The 16,326-nt window shown below is 42.4% G+C and overlaps 1 protein-coding gene across 1 annotated transcript; it reads right to left on the bottom strand.

The window, feature by feature from the left end:
- Positions 1-346: 346 nt before the first annotated feature.
- hykk.2 (hydroxylysine kinase, tandem duplicate 2) lies at positions 347-6,296 on the bottom strand. Its single transcript, XM_084472904.1, has 5 exons — positions 6,241-6,296; positions 5,777-6,116; positions 2,079-2,221; positions 1,616-1,796; positions 347-1,373 (listed from the first exon to the last, which is right to left on the bottom strand). The coding sequence occupies exons 1-5, from the start codon at positions 6,256-6,258 to the stop codon at positions 913-915; spliced, it is 1,143 nt and encodes a 380-aa protein (XP_084329030.1). The 5' UTR covers positions 6,259-6,296; the 3' UTR covers positions 347-912.
- Between the last annotated feature and the right edge of the window lie 10,030 nt (positions 6,297-16,326).

Here is a 16,326-nt window from a genome sequence, read left to right as displayed (position 1 = left end):
AGGGTTTTGAGAAAGTGAGGTAGTCTATCAGGAATCGTGTTTAAGCAATTGTGAAAAACTAAATATAGTTACTGCCTTAGTTGTGATGAATGAAACAGGTATACAAATAATATCCACAACAATTTGAGATTGTAGTGGGCAGCTGGTAATGGAGAGGATTCATTTTAAAAGATAAGCACAGAATACTCACTCCCAGTTTTTCTTCAGTTTCTAAAAAAAACTGTTAATGAACTGAACTAGTTCAAAACTGAATTGGTGACCTATGAACAGGAATTTATTCATTTTCTTTTGTATGAACTGAACTTTGAACTAGTCCATGTGAAGTGTGAACTTGCACAACACTGACTACAATACTATAGTAAACTTTATTTATTCAAATTAAAGTCAGGGGTGGGCACTTCGTAAAGACAATGTAGGCCGATGCAAAACAAATCACTTTCATTAATTTGTAAAAGTATGAGCAGGAAGAAAATAACGACTTTCCCTTATAATGACGCCTAACGCAGGCACCTCACTATAACCAGTAGAGGGCGCCAGAGTTTTTCAAACCAGATTATTTATTCCTCTCCAATTTCAATGTATTTTGCTTTTGTCACATTTACACATAGTAAATTAAATAGCAATTATTGAGGACATCTAAATGTAGGATTCTAAGGAAACTAGCTTTGTTCCTATGTTTGTTATTCATGAATATTTATCTCAGCATCCAACTCTTGACTTCTTGATCAACAATATACAGAAGAATACATGTCTTAAGTATACATTTCCTTCAGGTTCATTTCAATCACATTTTCATATTCAAGCTTATCCTTTTGGCACATGGGTGACATGACTTGGCACTACAGTGTGTGCTTCAAATCAACAACAAGTAACAACTGAGGCAGTTGCAGACTCAAAATAACAAAAGTGTCCTCATTTCTCCCCCTCCCCTACTAAAACCCTCCCACTCTCTGGGCCGTCCTGAAACCACACCTTCTCCACCTCCGCCTTCCCGAGGTCCCACAGCTGCCTGAGGATGCGCATGCCTGTGCGGGCCGTGATCATCAGGTACTCCTCGTTGTTGGGCTGCAGCCTCACCGAGTGGCGGGCCATCACCAGCGACTGGCAGAAGCGGCAGAGCACCAGCAGGTAGAGGCAGTCCCTCTCCTCTGGGTTGAGGGGCACCACGCTCTCCCAGCCCTGCGTGACGGGCCGTCCCACCGCCATGGGGTCGGGGTGCTTGATCATCATGTACATGATGGCGATGGCCAGCTCGTGCACGTAGTAGCCGCTGCTCATGTCGCCGAAGTCCAGGATGCCTGAGATCCTGTAGTCGCCACCCTGGTCGGGCTCCACCAGGATGTTGAGGTCGTTGAAGTCCCCGTGGTTGATGCCTGAAATGGGGAGGAAAGAATATGTACTTTTTAAACAGATATACGTGTAAAAAAAAAAAATGCATATTTCTAAAGGTACACTTGATGACTGATGATTGTTAATGCATTAAACGATAAAAAATAGACGCAGGGCACGGCAGTGTTATAAGTATATTATGACTGAAAGTACTCATCAAGTATGCAAGTAAAACAAATAACTACAGATAGGATCCCATTTCGATTAGGAACAGTAAACGACGTACACTTGCGGAACGCATGGCGATTCGGGAGCACGCTGGTGTTGAACTCTTCTAAAACGGCTTTCACTACTTCCTGCAGAGGGTCCCCGTCCATGCTGTAGACGTAGCCCTCCAGGAGAGGGACGTTGGACAGGCTCCATATGAACGAGTCCCGTTGTAGTGCAGAGAGATGTGGGTGTTCCATCTGTCCGAGCACGAATCACTCTTCAATACAACAACCAAGTAGAAACACACACACACACACACACACACACACACACACACACACACACACACACACACACACACACACACACACACACACACACACACACACACACACACACACACACACACACACACACACACACACGTAGCCAAAGCACCCTAGACAGCCAGCCCCCAGTGATACAAATTAAAATGCAATGAATACATTTTATCAATAAATACTTGCATTACATTTCCATCAATCAAGGGATTATTTTACCTCGAGAAGAACCTGGTCCATCCGAGCAGCCATCTTTCCGACATCGTACAGCAGCTGAGGTGTGTAGGGCACCGTGGAAATCGTGGTTCCTGGGAGATAGGTCAGCAGCCTCACCATGAACTTCTGATAGCCGAAGCCACAATCTTATAGGAGAGGACAGTATAGGAATACATCTTTTAGATGTCTGTTTTAGGATAAGGAAGGCAGCAGGTTAGGCTTTTTCGAACCATCAATGTTTAGATGTTTTTCTGTTGAAAAGCCAAGATTTGTCATGTTTGAGTAACTGAATACCATTGCCCTTGCAAGGTGTGACATCATCCCAGGTATCCTAGCATACAATCAGCATGAGGGAGAAGGAAAAAGGAATTAAGCGAACGGCAGACTTGACAGATCCATGACAGCCAGTGTCGGTAATGGTTTACAGCTTCAGCTTTCAAAGGACTGAATTCACATTTATAGAAAATGCTCATAATCCCAAAGAATTTGCCTCACGCTATGTTTGAAAATGATTGAGACATATATTGTTATTCTTTCCCTCATTCATTTAGAATACATTTTGTGACTTGGATTATATATACCATCTATACATGATTTATGTTTCAATGCATGTCCAAATGTCTAGTTTCACGTCATGCCTGCTAGCCAGCAGGCAGGACGAAAAAATAACAAAGGCACACTACCATGTTCATTTTGGACATTACGGTTATTCCTACAGCTAATTAACAGCTAATCTTATGAGGAAAAGTACTGATTGCAATTCTGCTGTGAGATTGTCTGGCTTGTCTGGCTTATCTCAGCCAATGCATTCACAGTTTGAGTGATTTTCACACCTCTGACACAAATACCTTTCATTAAAGGACATGAATAATAAATAAATGGAAGTGAGAAACTACATTTTCACTTAAGACAGGGTATGCTTTGTGTTGAAATCAGTTTCATAGGTTTCCACTTTCAGGATCTTATTATTGATGTGTTGACTGAAGGCCAAGCTATTCCGTCACTACCGGTCGCTGATGAGCATCTAACTATCTGTATTTCTTAACGCCTAACCTTCCAATTGACCTGAATGATGCAATGAAATAAGTCTAACCACCAAATATGTTGACAACGACTGTTATTTAATTTAACAAATGTCCTCATTTGGTTTACGGGTAGTGGAACAATGTTGTCAGGTAGGTATATACACCTGACGTCTGTTGTGCTAATGTAACCTGGGGCGCCTCCGAGGCAAAAACACAATGTTTGTGTGGAAGCTCAGCCATTCACAAATCAGCAGGAGAACTTATACTCCACTGATTTAAAATCAGGGTCGCCATCTCCCATCTGAAATGAGTAGGTGTGATTGTGTGCAATAACTCCAGAGAGTTTCCCTTCATTGAATCATTCACATTTCACCAACATTGTTTTGGAAAACTTCATAAGCAAGTCTGTACATAAGAACAACACCATAAACAAATGGATTCATAGATAATTAAATTGATTCAATCAAAACCAAATTGTTAATGTGTTTTTTTTTAAAGAGAGACAGCTTACTCTGCATTCTACGCCCTCATTGGACAATGCCTTTTAAGTGTTTTCTGCACATTCTTTCCTTCCACTTTATTTCCTTCAGAACCCTATGTGCTGCCTTCAAAGTTAAGTAAAGTGAACGTCTATGGATCTTCCTAAATCCTCCACTAGCTCGACTCTGCCGACTGGCAGTCCAGGTGGGCGTGGCCATGTGGCAGAATCAATCAAACGCGTAGAGTTTGTTGTCAGGAGATGTTTCAGGAGAGCACAAACAAACAAGAAAAGCGTTGACAAGATACATGTTGGTGTCGAGTTTGTTTGTTTCGCTTCTGCCTTGGAGACTATTCGCTTCTATTGTTTAGGTGAACCACATTCTGCTGGTTAGTGGTTGCAGCAGTGGCTTGCTCTGTTCACTGGTTGACGTTAACAGTTGTCCATTTATGTTGTTTTATGTATATTAATTAGTGTCGTTATGGATACGTTATTGTTTGTTAACTGATGTGTGTTCTTTCCTCTAATGTTTCAGTCCAGATAAGTCCAGCCTTGTGTGTTTATTGGAGGACTTTTGAATGTTAACTGGCTGTGTAACTTTTGCACAAGAGAATGCGTTGCAAGGGCAGTACACCTTACACTATATGAAATATATCTCTGGTATCTGGCCTTGTGCATTAACGATGTGGTTGTAAACAGCCTATCTGGATGAGATAAGCCTTCCCATACTCAATTTTACTGCAAGAAAATTCGTTTTGGTCTGCGAAAAACCAAGGTGAACGAGAGCGTTCTTTCACCTCTGAATCGTTGAGCAGACAGTTTAGTCCCGGGAGGCTATTAAGGCCATTTGGTCTCGCTTTATATCTTTGCACAACTCAATGACACATGCAATATGTGTTACATAATACATTAATAAATTACTCCACTCTTTACTTCCTCTGCTGTTTAACGTGCCTCTGCTCAAATTCAAAACAGGTACAGGGAACATCCATAATAATCTTGAATATGGCACTGAATCATAACCTAATGGCAAAGATGCAGTGCCATATACAGTAAAGAAGCCTATAGTATTACTACATCAACGTCTGCATGTAGTCAACAACTGACAAATAATATTTCAACAATTATTCTTCATATCTTCACATTGACCGGAGGGAAGAATTACAACGGCCTCAGCAAATATGATACTGGTTTGGGACAGTATGTCTATTCCTGATATATAGCCGTTTTCGCTGTATACTTTTCTCTTTTAGAGAAAAGTCCCCCCAAATTTATAGGGGGGACACATATTTTGTCAGACTACATTCAACCTGCCAAAATATGTATCCCTGTTACAAAGGGTCTTAGCCAGCAACTAGTGGCATGGCCTTCATGTCACAATCCCTTACTTAAAATTAACACTGTCTGTCCTACCATCAAGTGCTTTATTTTACAAATACTTCAGATTAGGCCTGGGCGATATGCCAGAAAGACATATCACAATATAACATGATCATATTGATCGATATCGATTACTATTGATAATTCTAATGTCTATTCCTAGTCTAAAAAGACTAGGAATTACCATGCTGGAAATAAACACTTCTGTTTAACACTTAATATGACCTTCCACTGTTCTTCATTGATAAATACTCCAATGTCGATGCAACAATGAAAAACACTCAAATATTGTAAATAAGTATGGAACCGTGTTTGTGTAACAAACCTAGCTGCTAGATTCAGTGGTCCAGACTCTTATCGATATATATTGAACATGTTTTATATTGATATTGATCAAAAGTCTATCATAATACGATAATTGATTGATTTATTGCCCAGGCCTACTTCAAATCATTCCTAATAACTATAGAGAATATATGTTTCTTTCCTGGCTAAAGTTATAGCGGGATACATATTTTGGCAGGTCGAATGTAGGCCTACAGTCCAACAAAATATGTGTCCCCCACTGCCCCCTATAACTTTGGCTAGGAAAGAAGAAACATGTTGATATTCTCTATAGTTATAAGGAATGATCGTGTACTTTTAAAGTACTTTTAAAGCACTGGATGCATGCGCTTATCTTATCTTATCGGGGGAAACTACATTGGCACGACACCGGACCCCTGAGTTTTGATTGACACTTGTGTTGATCGATAATACATCATGTACCCAAACGGGGCTCAAGTGCTCCGACATGACAGCAGACCTTAGTCGCTCACCGATCTCCTCGAGGTTCATGAGCCCCCCCGCTGCGTTGCGCACGGCTGTCTGCGCAGGGATGCCGTGCTCATGCAAAAAGCTCATCGCCTGCGTCTGGACGTCGATCACAGCGGGGTTCGTACTGTCCGCGGAGTTCATGATCTTCAGCACGTATTGGCCTCCACTTCCGGGCGCCACCACGTGGAAGTTCTGGTCATCGTAGCTGGGCAGAGGGCGGACGGCGGACAGCTCCAGGCCGTAGAGCCGCCGGACGAGCTCGCCCACCTGAGACTCGCTGAGCCGGGGTTTGGTCTGCTCCGACATGGCTGGATGGCCGTCCGGTGACGGAGCCGCTGCAGCCTGCATGAAACCACCAACGCATGCAGTTCAATAAGAGTAGGGCAATGCACCGTTATTCCATGTAGTAAAAACCCAGTGCACGGTGTTATCGTTTGGTGTATATATATATATATACACGTATTACCAGTTCAGCTGAAAACATGAAACGTCGACAGTGACACAGACACACTTTGTGAAAGTCTAAATCCATATCTGGGAGGGGGATGTTATTGACCAATTAAAGGGCTGATAGCTCCAGGCGGGCGGGGTTTGTCGGCAAACGGAATCGAGTAGCAAAACGTTTCTTCCCATTATATAATACCTCAGTCGGTAAAACGGTGGTTGTTGTTACGTTCCTGGTTTTATAAATACACCCGTGTTGTGTACATGCATTCACAGTGCCTTCACCACCGTGCAGTGTGGTAAGAATACACCTAGTAATGCTGATATGTGATACAACCAACATCTGTGTAGAGTCGCTCGATTTACCACCCGAAGTACTGCGTAGTTCGGCAGCATGTCCTTTCCTTATTTCCTTTCCATTCATCCTTGGAGGAGGATCCGGAATTGTAGCGTTATCCCGGTCTATCGCAACACAACTTCCGGTCAGTAAGAAGGGGATTACATATGGACTTGAAAAAAGTACCTCCCTCTCTCATCACAGCCATTTACTGAAAGCCCCGCCCTCACCAATAACGTGGCGTTCGTGACTGTGTTTTTCTTATCCACGGGTTCCTTCGTCAGACGTTCCAACCACGTAATTTGATTGGACAACACAAGAGGACTTCCATGAGTGCTGATAGAGAGAGAAACAGGGCTGGGACTTTGACCTTGTGTCAGTCCGCATTACAGGCGTTTCTGATAACCGTTAATTACAATGAATTACAATGAATGACTATTGTAAGCTGCTCACAAATCTGAAACACCAAAGCGATTTCCAACCGACTCTTATTTCATTTTGTGCAAAATAAATGGGAAATACAGATACATTTTAAATATACAAAGTAGCTAGCCACCGGTTGCCTAGTGCCTACCCTAATGAAGTGCATGCCAGGCAAATGGTTGTGTTGCTTGGCAACTATCTAGTCCAGCTGTGCATCTATTTCTGTTGGTGGAGCTCAATTATACCTAGGGTTGCCCACTCCCAGAGTTTCAAATAAGGGACACCTGGGGGGGGTTATACGCAATCGCGGGCAGACGAGATTGTTGACCGGGGGGTTATGCGCGATCGCGGGCAGACGCGATCACGCGATCACGACCCCAAAATACGGGACAAAGTGCGTCCCGTATCAGTTCATTACGGGACAGGTCTTTTAGTTGCCAAATACGGAACGATCCCGTATTTTACGGGACGGTTGGCAACCCTAGCTCCCTCTGTCTTCCAATCACGCGTAGATTATTGCGACGCGACCGTAATTCCAAATCTTCGGTTTTAGCCATCAGCTGTGTATTTTCAGACTGCAAACGAGTACATGTCTCCTCGAGGGCAGTGATCCGGTCGCTGTGGTCAGACAGGGCTGTCTCCATGGTGGTTATCTTCAGGTTAAGCGAGTCGGTGGTCGACTTGACGGCATCTAAGGCAGCGGAAATGGGCCTCAAGGCTTCATCCACTACCATTTTCATGGTTGTAGTGAGGGTTGTTGTGAGGTCGGATAGCAGCACAGTGCGGCGCTTGTCGAGGTCCGGCGGGAGGGTAACGTCTCCGCCATGACAGTGCGACATCGTGGCTGCCTCTTTCTCCGGCGAATTCTGCCCTTTCTCTTTCTGCCTGCTGCAGCCCATCAACGCCAAACAGTCAGTGGTCGCAATAACCAAGCAAAAAAATATATTTCAAGTAGTGTGTGGTGCTAATATATATATAAAATAGTGAACGCTTGGGAGCCCCCGCGCTGCACGTCCTTCTCCTTCACATGCTAACCCGGAAGTCCGCTTTTTAATCTTAAAAGTAGCAAATTCACAAGTGGTCACGAGTGGTCCGATGTTAATTTAAGTTTGTGAAGTCCTCTTCCACAGAGACGGCCATGAGTCTGCAACGACAGACTATTGTAAGCTATCGTTAGTCGAGGTGTATCAAAATGAAGTCAACATCGGTTACAGTGCACATGAATAGGCCTATTTTTTATTGATTTTTTGCCTTTGTTTTCTTTTACTTATCTATTTTATTTTAATATTTAATTTTATTGTATGACAAGGTTATTGAAGCACTTTGAGTCTGCTTTGTGTATGAAAAGTGCTATATAAAAAGTTGCCTTGCCTTAACGTCAGTTCCAGTGTGTTACAACCCCACTGTCTAGGGGTAGTGGGGGAGGTAACGGATGTTAAAATGTCCGGGTTATGGGTGTAGATGAACAATTGAGAGTGAACAATAAAGGAATGACAAAACAACAGAGGAGGGTGATCACAGGTTTACTGGAGCAGGTCAACCCAAAAACACAGAAGTACAACACAGCACAGCAACCAGGCCTTGGGACTTGAGTGTTGCCAAAGAAAACTAACCAAACAAAGCTAAGCTAACAGCTAACCCCGTGGACCACACGTCCGCTACCCTAACTAAACTAAGCCAAAAATACAGTTGGTAGCAACACTCCTAACCTAGTGTTTCTAAACAAAGAGCATTACTACGTGTTGTTAATGTATAGAGGCTGTCTTACCTGTCCCAAGACCACAAGGTAGCCACAAAGTACAAAAACATGGTGGGGCTAACAAAAGTGTTCACAATTAGTTCAAGCAGGGGGAGAAGGGAAACTAGGGGACAATATATATATCTTAGGTACAATATGTATATACATAATCAAAGGCTCTAACCATCCAGTCACAAAACCTTGCCACCAGCCACAGACAGGGCCAAAAAGAGAGAGAGTGACTAGCCACAACTGGCTTTTATCTGTGTGGCAGGCCTCCCCTTGCTGGAAACTGATGAGGTGATTGGTGGAAGCTGGTTGGTAGAGGCGGGATGATGAATGAGTAATGACTGGCACCTGCACAGAACAGAGGGAAGAGAGGCAGCAACAAACAAACAGTGGCCGTAACACAGTGCACATGCATAATCAATGATTATGATTATTGAAATAGTATAATATATCACCCTCTGATGGCCCCTAATCAGGTGCATCATTTGCTTATGCCTGGGGTCGGCTCTGCTTTCCCCTTAGCAAACATAAAGGCTCCTAGCTGGTATTACGCACGGCTCTCATCTGAGGGGTATTCCATCAACCAAGCTAAACCCAAAGCCGGGCTTATTTTGCTTAGCCTGGCTTCTTTCAGCTAGAGTTGCGTACCATTAATGTGGCTTAAGGGAATCTCCGCTAAGTAACCATAGCAATTTATCCGACCAAACTAACCTGGTCGGGAGCAGGTTAACTGTCAGGCTAACTTGAGCGGTGTTTCAGAGAAATCCATCTGTCAGCAACAATTGTACCATCAGAAGGTTCCGCCAAACCTAGTCCTCACAATTTTGTCATAAATGTACATATATGAAGTACAAACAGCGTATATTTTCACTAAGGGTCTAAGATTAAATGACGCAAATTAAATAATTCAATGAATTGCTATCTATTATTACTGTGGCTATTTTTTCAACACATTTTTACACAAATCTATGTATTATCGCATCATCAGTAATCAACGGCTGGGTGAATGGTCTATCACCTGCCCTGTGATACGGGCGACCTGAGTTCGCGTCTAGACTATTGCGTAGTATTCTTGGCGTTGGCTTCATTTTGTAATTCTCTTTATTAATTTTATTAATTCCCTAATTAAGAATATTCAAAGAAATGGAAAATAAATGGCATGAAAAATAATTTGATTTCTCTAGTAATCCTTCCTATATTACTAGCGTGGGGTTAGAACCCCAGTCGACCGGGTGCAAGTCCGACACGTTAACTCGAGACTATCTCCCTGCTTTAAAATCCATGGTCAATATTAAATTAAAATATGTTACGCTTAATACTACTTATGCATTCAACAGATCGCCGATTTTTGTGCCAGGCAGCCTCCCTGTTTCTATTAATGGTTACGGTGTTCCCTTTTTGAGTTAATATATGCGTGTACTCCTCATAGACCTCCACAAGCAGCTTCTGTTCGCCGCTAGAAAAGATCTCGCTCGGTCCTTTTCGGACATTTGATCCATGATTCGACATTCACGGTTCTGGGCTGGTTACATATCTTGTGAACGCGCGTAATCCAGGATAACGTGAGCCTGGTTTGAACTAACCTGAGCAAGGCGAGGCTGAACTGCGTTGATGGAACAGTTTTAGCCTCAAGTGGAAGTTGGCGCTAGTTCTAACCAGGCTTAATCAACTAATCGCCGCTTTCGTTAGCGACTTTGATGGAATACCCCCCAGGCCATCTATCCTGTATTTACAGCAAACATGGCAATAAAACAAACGCCACAATCTCACAAGGTGACTTTTCTTGGCTTAAACCAGCCATCCTTCACACACCCTCCCACAGTGTCTTAATGAGTGCTCTTCTAGTGGAGGAAATGTGAAGTGGTACTTTCCCTATGGTGGCAAGGTGAAGTGCCCTCTATGACAATGTCCCAAAGGGACACTCCTTCCAGTAGAGGAGATGGAAGGCAGGGCTGTATAGGGTATACTCCTACATGGAAAAAGGGCTCCTCCAGTGGGTCGATAGCCACTGTCCCCCACTGCAGGTTAAGATCGGCTTCTTGTAGACCACAGCTCTGGCTTACGGTTCTTACACATCGTTTCCTTCCTGATACACCATAGGTGTCATAGGATACATTTAGGAGAGCTTTCTGAGTCTGCTTAGCTCAGGAGGTAGAGTGGGTTGACTTAGTCAACTAGTTTGATCCCTGTCTCCTAGCCGAGTGTCCAACCCGGTATCACGCGATTTCGTGCTCATGCGCACGAACGTTAATCTATTGAATCGTGTCCCACAGCACGATTGTCCGACTTTTTTCGTTCTACACAGAACGAAATTTAAACCAATGCATTCTGAATGGGAGCGTTTCTCCGATTTTTTCGTGCTACACAGAACGAAATGTAAACCGATGCATTCTTAATGGGAGCGTTTCTCCGATTTTTTTCGTGCTACACAGAACGAAATGTAAACCAATGCATTTTGAATGGCAGCGTCAGAGAGAGAGAGAGTGAGTGAGTGTGTGTGCAGACAGTACAGTGCACCCTCTAGTTATATACAGTATATGTCAATATGTCCGATTTTTTAAGCAGACCTCCTCAAAAACTGAAACAAACGTCCCCCACAGAACGAAATGTAAACCAATGCATTCTGAATGGGAGCGTTTCTTCGATTATTTCGTGCTACACAGAACGAAATGTAAACCAATGCATTTTGAGTGGCAGCGTTTTTTTCGTGCTACACAGAACGAAATGTAAACCGATGCATCCTGAATGGGAGCGTTTCTCCGATTTTTTTCGTGATACATAGAACGAAATGTAAACCAATGCATTTTTAATGGAAGCGTTTTTCAGACGAGAGAGAAAGAGCGAGAGAGAGAGAGAGAGAGTGTGTGTGTGTGTGTGTGTGTGTGTGTGTGTGTGTGTGTGTGTGTGTGTGTGTGTGCAGACAGTACAGTGCACCCTCTAGTTATATGTATGTCAATATTTCCGATCTTTAAGCAGACCTCCTCAAAAAATGAAACGAACGTGCTCCACAGAACGAAATGTAAACCAATGCATTCTGAATGGGAGCGTTTCTCCGATTATTTCGTGCTACACAGAACGAAATGTAAACCGATGCATTTTGAGTGGCAGCGTTTTTTTCGTGCTACACTGAACGAAATGTAAACCTATGCATCGTGAATGGGAGCGTTTCTCCGATTTCTTCGTGCTACATAGAATGAAATGTAAACCAATGCAGTGTGTGTGTGTGTGTGTGTGTGTGTGTGTGTGTGTGTGTGTGTGTGTGTGTGTGTGTGTGTGTGTGTCAATATTTCAGATTTTGCAGAAGACCCCCTCAAAGACTGAAACGTATTTTTCGTGCTCCACAGAACGAAACGAGAGAGAGAAAGAGAGAGAGAGAGATAGAGAGAGAGAGAGAGAGAGAGAGAGAGAGAGAGAGAGAGAGAGAGAGAGAGAGAGGCTTCAGAAGGGGTGTGCGCAGATAGTACACTGCACCCTAGTTATTTTTATGCCAAAACCACAATTGCATCAAAGGGTAAATGTAATGTATTAGGGATACAACTGATTTCCCTGCTTTTAAGAGCAGACCTCCTCAAAAACATTTCGTGCTCATGTGCACGAACGTTAATCTATTGAATCGTGTCCCAAAGCACGATTGTCTGACTTATTTCGTATTACACAGAACGAAATTCAAACCATAGCCTTTCAATTGGGATATTTTCTTTGACTATAGAAGGGGTGTGCGCAGATAGTACAGTGCACCCTCTAGTTATTTATGTGTCAAAACAACAAATGCATCAAAGGGTAAATGTAGTGTATTAGGGATACAACTGATTTCCCTGCTTTTAAGAGCAGACCTCCTCAAAAACATTTCGTGCTCATGTGCACGAACGTTAATCTATTGAATCGTGTCCCAAAGCACGATTGTCTGACTTATTTCGTATTACACAGAACGAAATTCAAACCATAGCCTTTCAATTGGGATATTTTCTTTGACTATAGAAGGGGTGTGCGCAGATAGCACAGTGCACCCTCTAGTTATTTATGTGTCAAAACAACAAATGCATCAAAGGGTAAATGTAGTGTATTAGGGATACAACTGATTTCCCTGCTTTTAAGAGCAGACCTCCTCAAAAACATTTCGTGCTCATTTGCACGAACGTTAATCTATTGAATCGTGTCCCAAAGCACGATTGTCTGACTTATTTCGTATTACACAGAACGAAATTCAAACCATAGCCTTTCAATTTGGATTTTTTCTTCGACTATAGAAGGGGTGTGCGCAGATAGTACAATGCACCCTCTAGCTATTTATGTGTCAAAACAACAAATGCATCAAAGGGTAAATGTAGTGTATTAGGGCTACTCTGATTTTCCCGGTTTTTACAGCAGACCTCCTCAAAAACATTTCGTGCTCATGCGCACAAAAGTTAATCTATTGAATCGTGTCCCAGAGCACGATTGTCTGACTTTTTTCGTTCTACGCAGAACGAAATGTTAACCCATGCGTCGGAGCGTTTCTCAGAATATAAACATGTAAGGTCTATATATATATATATATATAATAGAATTAATCTAGATTAATCTAGATTAAAATGGCTCATTAGAATTCTGCCGAAGGCATTCATAATATGTGTGTGCTACCTAAATAATGACTAAAAGTAAGTCTTTGAGAACGGGTTTCTCAAGCCAGGTGGCGCATTAGACCAGGGGCTCATCTCCTGTTTCCAAAATGCATCACAAACTCTAGTATAACTTACTACACGCTTACTATCACAAACTCAAACACGGGAAAATATAACGGCACCGGGACGCGCCCTCGCTACAGGTCCACGGCACGCTCGTCTCCGGTGCGCGTCGCGGCAGCAGCGGCAGCCGGGGCGGCGGTGGGGGCGGCGTTGACGGCAGACGGCTGGTACGCGTCCGCCTACCGCCGTACCAAGGCGGGCAGCTCGGAGGAGTGTCATCGCTCACCCAAGTTGTTTCTATTATCATTGCTACATTGTCTCCAGCATATGGCGCGATTATGGACATTATATTTTATTAAACACTCAGCTTCTGTTTACTTCAACTTTGAGAATAGATTAACGGCGATATTTTTTTTTATCGCCCGATAAGAGTCTCGCGTTAACGCAGCACGTTAACGCCGATAACGGCCCACCACTAATATATATATATTTATATTTATTTATTTATTTATTTATAGCCTATAGGGTGACCAGATGTCCCGCTTTGTGCGGGACAGTCACGCATTTCCACTTTTTACAAATTGAGACGTTGTCCCGCATTGTTATTGATAGTTATTGACTCCATTTTTTAAAATGCGTGTTTTATAATCTGGCATTTATCAAATAGCTGTGTGCGGAGACAGCAGTGAGGGCTGTCTTCAGGGGGCGGGGCGGGCCGTTTGATCATGTCAATCAAACTGGGACGCGGACGCAGGTTAAGGGAATACCCACCAACATGATAATGAAGATAATAAGAAATTATTTCCTGGGACTGGGAACGCCTCGGGATCCCCCCGTCAGAGTTGGTCAATGTGGCCCGGGAAAGGGAAGTCTTTTTAATGTGAAAATGGTGGACATACTTTATAATAACATGGTTGCTATGACGGTTGCTATGGACGCTGAACCCAGCAGCTCGCGTGCCGTTTAAATCATGGCTATAAATGTTTGTCTTTGCTGATTATGTTATTTTATGTAACCGTGTAGGCCTAATGATGTTCTCTTATTTAACAACTTTAAAAAAACTTTAGTACATTTTTTAGAGCAGGTATGGCGTCTTCTTTCTTGGGATTTAATAGAGCGTGTTAATAAACCATTTTCGTTGCTTCGAGGAGGTCTGGTGGTCTCCGTAGGCCTATATAATAAATAAATGAATAAATACATATAGGCCTATAAATATGTAGGCCTATGTCAATGGTCAATGATCAGATACAGATCTTGTTATAACAATAAGCTACATAGCTACGTGGTCTACTTATAATATTATGACTAAATAATTGTATGTTTTTATATATATTAATTAATAATAATAATAATAAAATATATATATATTATTAATTCAATATTAAACCAATGGATTTCAATCGGGAGATTATTTTCGACAAAATATGGGGCAGGCTGCGCAGGATTTTATGGCGCTATGGTGGTTGCCATCGACTACACAAACTGGCCATTATTTCATTTTCTGTAACATCCACGCATATATCCTGCATTTAATACATGTAGGCCTACACGTTATATGCACAATATTCTGAACAAACCCCCGAACATATTGATTCTAGGTTCCTGTGATAGGAGCGGGACGCTGTGATGTTAATTTATTTATTCATTAAATTATTATTAATCGATTAAACATTAATGTACACAATGTATGCACCGTTCACGTTGCAAACGACTTCATGAGTTCAAACATAAACATTCATTGTAACATGACATTCATTCATAGCTCTGCTCCGAACCACGTTAACGACATAATTTGTAATAATTAATTAATAATAATATTATAATTATTATTATTATTTCTAATTTGCATAATTTTATGTCAAAGTCTTTCTACTCCTTCTATAGTGTCTCTGGTTAAGTGCGGCAACTGAGCTGCCGTCAATTGTGTTGTTTTTGTCGTAAACTAGGGTCCGCTGGCTAGGAAATAGACAGATATTCTAAGGTGTCCTTCAAAATTCACCTTGTAATATCTTTCTATTTTCCGCAGTTTAGACTTATAATTAATAAGTTACTTTTGCATTGAACTTGACTTTCTGACCTTTTTTTTTTTTTTAATCCCTGTCTGGTGGCTAGTCACGTCACCCAGAGAGATGCGCATGGTCAGATTTTGTAGTGACACAGCCTATAACCTATTCATGAAAGCAAAACATCAAGCTCATTGATTTAACGAGGCATGTTATTTGAAACAATTAATTAAGTTATCATGTGTGAGAGGTCATTCCTCCTCCTGAGTGTGCTTCCTATTTATGTCTAGTAGGCTATACTGTCCACAAGCACCCCCCACCCCTCCCAATATGGATATTGAGAATTGTTGCCACGTCCCAGTGGTGGTGGTGTCATATAAATGAAAGAGGGCATTCAAATATACTAAAGTGATTCATTAGGAGGCCGAAGCCCTAAAGGAAGTGATGCAATAGGTGGCTGAGGCAAGGACATTAAGCAGTAAGCTTAATAAATTAGTTGACAAGAGATAGAATCTTGTCCATTAGACCTTCAGGGTGCATCTTGGGATTACTCTGTGAAAATTGTGGGTCTCTGGAAAAAAGCCGGCCCTAACCCTAACCCTAACCCTAACCCTAATCCTCAGACCCCCCCCTCCCTGCCCTCGGGGTCCGAGAAGGCCAAGTTTCGGTGTGGGGGTCCCAGTTAGGCCCTAGAATAAGGTAGTCAAGTTTCAGGGCGGTATGACCTTCCTATCCCAAAAACTTTCTTTCCACCACATTCTGATCCACTAGGTCTTACACGCAACACTTCTGAGAGGCTTTGTCCAAAAAACTGTCAATTTTGGAAAACTTTTTTTCTGTAAGGGCTAGAACTCCAAATCTCAGATATGTTATTCTCAGGACCCTGGGAAATGTGTGTATACATTTTGGCATCTCTAGCTATCTCGAAAAGGTG

This window comes from Micromesistius poutassou, assembly GCF_964030765.1.
Source record: "Micromesistius poutassou genome assembly, chromosome: 9".
Taxonomy (NCBI): Eukaryota; Metazoa; Chordata; class Actinopteri; order Gadiformes; family Gadidae; genus Micromesistius; species Micromesistius poutassou.
This window is presented reverse-complemented; position numbering and strand designations above follow the sequence as displayed.

Excerpts from the sequence above, each read along its gene's own strand:
- hykk.2 (XM_084472904.1), bottom strand. Across the intron at positions 2,222-5,776 it reads CATGAACCTCGAGGAGATCG|ATTGTGGCTTCGGCTATCAG; the intron begins GTGAGCGACTAA and ends CTCTCCTATAAG. Across the intron at positions 1,797-2,078 it reads TGGACCAGGTTCTTCTCGAG|ATGGAACACCCACATCTCTC; the intron begins GTAAAATAATCC and ends GTGCTCGGACAG.